This window comes from Penaeus chinensis, chromosome 9 (genome assembly GCF_019202785.1).
Source record: "Penaeus chinensis breed Huanghai No. 1 chromosome 9, ASM1920278v2, whole genome shotgun sequence".
In the NCBI taxonomy this organism is placed as follows: Eukaryota; Metazoa; Arthropoda; class Malacostraca; order Decapoda; family Penaeidae; genus Penaeus; species Penaeus chinensis.
The window spans coordinates 14,278,507-14,283,224 of NC_061827.1; the positions used below are offsets into that span (position 1 = coordinate 14,278,507).

The 4,718-nt window shown below is 39.8% G+C and overlaps 2 protein-coding genes across 3 annotated transcripts in view; both read left to right on the top strand.

Moving 5' to 3' along the window:
- The first annotated feature begins 422 nt into the window (after positions 1–422).
- On the top strand, positions 423–4,367 carry LOC125028808 (serine/threonine-protein phosphatase 2A regulatory subunit B'' subunit gamma-like). The gene is made up of 2 exons (XM_047618321.1): positions 423–2,289; positions 4,310–4,367. The coding sequence occupies exon 1, from the start codon at positions 423–425 to the stop codon at positions 1,803–1,805; it is 1,383 nt and encodes a 460-aa protein (XP_047474277.1). The 3' UTR covers positions 1,806–2,289; positions 4,310–4,367.
- LOC125028809 (guanine nucleotide-binding protein subunit beta-like protein 1) overlaps positions 450–4,718 on the top strand; it is an 11,397-nt gene continuing 7,128 nt past the window's right edge. The window contains exon 1 of one of the 2 annotated variants that reach the window (XM_047618322.1): positions 450–588. In XM_047618322.1, coding sequence (XP_047474278.1) covers positions 563–588 — 26 coding nt within the window. In that variant the 5' untranslated portion in view covers positions 450–562. Of the gene's footprint in view, positions 589–4,567 lie in introns of those variants that run through there. The other variant, XM_047618323.1, reaches the window with a different exon arrangement.

Consider the following 4,718-nt stretch of genomic DNA (forward strand, 5'->3'; position numbering starts at 1 on the left):
CTCTCTCTCTCTCTCTCTCTTCTCTCTTCTCTCTTCTCTCTTCTCTCTTCTCTCTTCTCTCTTCTCTCTTCTCTCTTCTCTCTTCTCTCTTCTCTCTTCTCTCTTCTCTCTTCTCTCTTCTCTCTTCTCTCTTCTCTCTTCCTTCTTCCTTCTTCCTTCTTCCCTCTTCCCTCTTCCCTCTTCCCTCTTCCCTCCTCCCTCTTTCTTCTTCCCTCTTCCCTCTTCCCTCTTCCCTCTTCCTTCTTCCTCTCTCTCTCTCTCTCTCTCTCTCTCTCTCTCTCTCTCTCTCTCTCTCTCTCTCTCTCTCTCTCTCTCTCTCTCTCTCTCTCTCTCTCTCTCTCTCTCATGTTATATGTATACTATATTTGTTTAGCAATATAATACAAAAGCACTTATTATTTCCAGGTACATGTTGCTGTACAATGGATTTAAAATCACTTCTTCAGAGTCATTTAGATAAGCAAGAAAAAAAGAAAACGGAAGATGCTGAAGGAGAGGATGCACGTTCTGTAGAAAAAGATGAAGAAGCTGTTGATAAACTCTTTGAAAAGTATTATTGTGAATGGAAAGGCACAGCAAAGCAAACAGGTACTCATACCAGTAGTTTTTCTGTGATACCTAAGTTCTATCACAAATTGCCTCCAGAGGATGATCAGCTGCTTCAAAAACTGCGGGAGGAGTCTAGAGCTGTCTTTCTTCAGAGGAGGAGCAGGGAGCTACTAGATAATGATGAACTAAAGAATTTATGGATGCTCCTAGACAAACACCAGTCACCTCCAAATCTGGGTGGTGAAGAGCAGCTGATAAACTATGAGGATTTCTTAAAGGTTGCTGAACAAGCTGGGCCTAAATGCAAGCAGTATTTCCAACCATCAACATTCTGTAAGCTTTTGCAGAATGATCCGTATGGAAGAATATCCATCATGAATTTCTTCAATTATGTGATGAGAAAAGTATGGCTTCACCAGACAAGGATTGGCCTCTCCCTGTATGATGTTACAGGGCAGGGTTATCTACGAGAATCAGACCTAGAAAATTACATCTTGGAATTGATACCAACACTACCTCAGTTAGATGGCCTTGAGAAGTCTTTCCACTCTTTTTACGTTTGCACAGCTGTCAGAAAATTCTTCTTCTTCCTTGACCCAATGCACACAGGGCAGATTAAAATTCAAGATATCCTAGCATGTAGCTTCTTAGATGATCTTCTTGAACTTCGTGATGAAGAACTACCAAAAGATCAACAGCAGAATAATTGGTTCTCAGCTCCATCTGCCCTAAGGGTGTATGGTGTTTACCTCAACTTAGACAAAGACCACAATGGAATGTTGTCCAAGGAAGAACTCTCACGATATGGCATGGGAACCCTGACTCCTGTGTTCATTGACCGTGTCTTTCAGGAGTGCCTTACGTATGATGGTGAGATGGACTACAAAACCTACCTAGACTTTGTTCTGGCTCTTGAAAACCAGAAGGAACCACAAGCTCTGCATTATTTCTTCAAAATTCTTGACATTGATGGAAAGGGATACCTAAATGTGTTTACTCTGAATTACTTTTTCCGATCCATACAAGAACAGATGCGGCAACACAACCAAGAGCCAGTGAACTTTGAAGATGTGAAAGATGAGATATTTGATATGGTGAAGCCAGCAGATCCTTGTAGAATAACACTTCAGGATCTTATTAACTGTGGCCAAGGAGATGTTGTCAGCAGCATCTTGATTGATCTCAATGGCTTTTGGACTTATGAAAACAGAGAAGTTCTGGTTGCTGACAATAATGAGGAACCTGCTCAGGTTTAAAAATCATACTAGTATATTTAGGCATCATTTGTAAAAGTGACGTATATTTCTAAAATACTCTTACATTTAAAAAAAAAAAAATACATTCCAGATGCTTTATATGTGCCTTGAAGACTCTGTTCTTGTGCTAAAGATTATTCAGATATTTAAGTTATTCTAATACCCAACTGAAATATATACAAAATTTATTTTTGTGCATTTATATGTTTATTGAACATTTTGATTAGTGCCTATAGGTTTATAATGAAATATGAAAGCTTGTAATATATGTTTTAGCGAGATTGTGAAATGGACATAGAAATTTTATTGAGCTTTTCATTAATATCAATACACTGACTACAAGACCAGAAACTTTAGGAATGCCATATATCAAAAGTTGAACAAAGCAAAGGAAATCAGTAAATGAAGTCAACATGTTCAGAAAATAAAATACCACTTTGGTATAAAATAAAAATTCAACAGACAGTGCATCAGCCCAGTAATAGTGAGTACTGAGATTTTATAGTTTTATTATACAAGTGCACCATTTATGTTTTGCTAAATTATTGTTAATCACCAAGTTTCAGTCTTGCAGAATTACAAGAGGACTCTTGAATTTTGCATGACTGCCATATTAGTTCACTAATTATCTTCATATAAAACATTAATTTGGAATGCCTTCTAAACAGGAAGAATATTATTCAGTTTTACATGACATCTATCTGTTCAAGAAAATGGATAAAGGGGTACAGACTTGGTACCGCCAGTGACAAAACATCAGTGGTGTAGCGAATTATATTTAATAGACATTTTGTTTAGCATTCTGTATGATTAAGTTAATGATTGTGAAATTAATAAAAAGCTAGGAATGGTAAGTAGCTATTGGTAGTGAAAATTATGTAGGGTATTTCTTAGATTTGTTTTTTCTGTTCATAGTGGTAATATTGAAACTGTTTTGTATTTATTGTGTTGCTCAGCAATTGTTCCACTGTATGCTTAGAATAAGTAGTCTAAATGAATACAAGTATTTATATACCACCCCAATCCCATGCCCATTGTTGCTGTGAGGGGGCTTAGGAGATGGAGACTGTTATAGATCACCCCTGCCTTGGGCCTCAGTCTTCAACTCAGCTGATTTTGCATGGTCTTTTCCCCCTTACCTTTTTAATTTCTTCCTCTTCATTAACCCCTTCAACTATCCACTTCCTAAGGTGTGAGAGCAATGTAGAAATGATGAAAGGCTGACTTTGTGCCAGTAATCAATGGCCTGGGGGAGCCATGAGCACGGTATTCCCATTTAGTTGTTCAGCCCTTGCCCCACAAGGGGACCCTGAGGGATGTACAATATCCTAGGTTTACCTTGGCCAGTAATGGAGACTTTGTACCATTAATAGGGACATAAAGGCTTACTCCTTTATCAGACAATTGATTTTAATTGATTTAAATTCCAGTTCCCCTATCCTAGGCTCTCCTTTGACCCAATACTCAGAAAACAGCTACTACTACCCCCTCCTTAGTACCCACTATCACATCAGCCCAGTCCATATCATCCATCCTGGTTAAAATTCCATCTCCAGGAAACATTCCTCCTCCCCCAACATCCACTACTTCATCTCTTCCATCCCTACAACTTTATTCATCAGCTACCCCATCCTCCCTTAATACTACTCTTTAACCTTATTGTCCATCACTCTGTAGTACTACCTCTCCCACCAGTTTTCCCTCTTCCACACATCCCTGTCCTTCTACTACCCCCCTCCTCTACAAATATCTTGCATACTCTGTTTAGCACAGCCAAATGGGATCAGTTTTTCGTAATCCCCCCCCCCCCCCATAGCCCCTTAGTCTGACAAAACACTCCTCTTCCAGCAATGCCTCCAAAAACAAGTAGGCAAAGTTTCCTTCCACAACTGGCCTGATCATTCCTTGTCACAGTTGCATCAGAATCCCAATCTATAGTATTATCAACCCTAAGTGACTTCACTGGAAATCCAATTCCTGCCCAACCTCATCCCTCTCTCAAAACTTGCACCAGAACTGTCTCCATCTCTCCAACAAACTGCCCTGTTTGTGACAAGGATTGGTCAGATTGTGGAAAAGACTTACTTGCCTGCCTCATGGACTATAATGCAGTATCAATAGTGCTATATCATTCCCCCTAGAGACTGTCGTAGGTCCCCCACAAATATTGCCAAAATTACTTCCCAGAGAACTCAACCTTAATGATTACATTGGCGGAGAGTCCATTACTCTCCAATCATATCAACTTCCCTGTGGCCGTCGGAGAACGCCTAAGATATTGTCAATGGGTCTGGGGTGACTGATACCACTGCGTAGCACTCACTCAGGGTTTATTCAGTAGCGTTCAAACCTGTTAAATAATACATCGATTGTACAAATGCAAAAATATACAAAGCCACTAAATAACAACTCACATTAGATTATATAATAAGAACTTCCTACAAATATTGGATACATACGCATTGCGGGAACAGTCAGAAATCAGAATAACGGTCTGATTCCAGAATGATGTGGGCGTCTCGACAGCACGGAGGTTCCCCTCGAACTGCCCTCACACTATGAACATACACAAGCTACAACGTCAAGTAACATTCTACTTCATATGTTATACATTAGTTAGGTCGCGATCGTGTTATCTCACAGCATTGATCATATGAAGAGCCGTCACCACTTCCTATGGCATGACCACTCACACAAACACGTTTCTTGACAGGTCAGCTCTTATGGCTGATACGGACCATGTGTTGTCCCGGTGGTACTCGCCTACGCCTTCCCAGCGGTCGTGACATAGAAGATGAATTTATACCATACGGGCCTCTCCATATTGTTACAGAATACATGATATACCAAATATACGATATACTAGCAGCTGATATGAAGTATGTGATTGAACAGCGGCTACACTCCCCTACA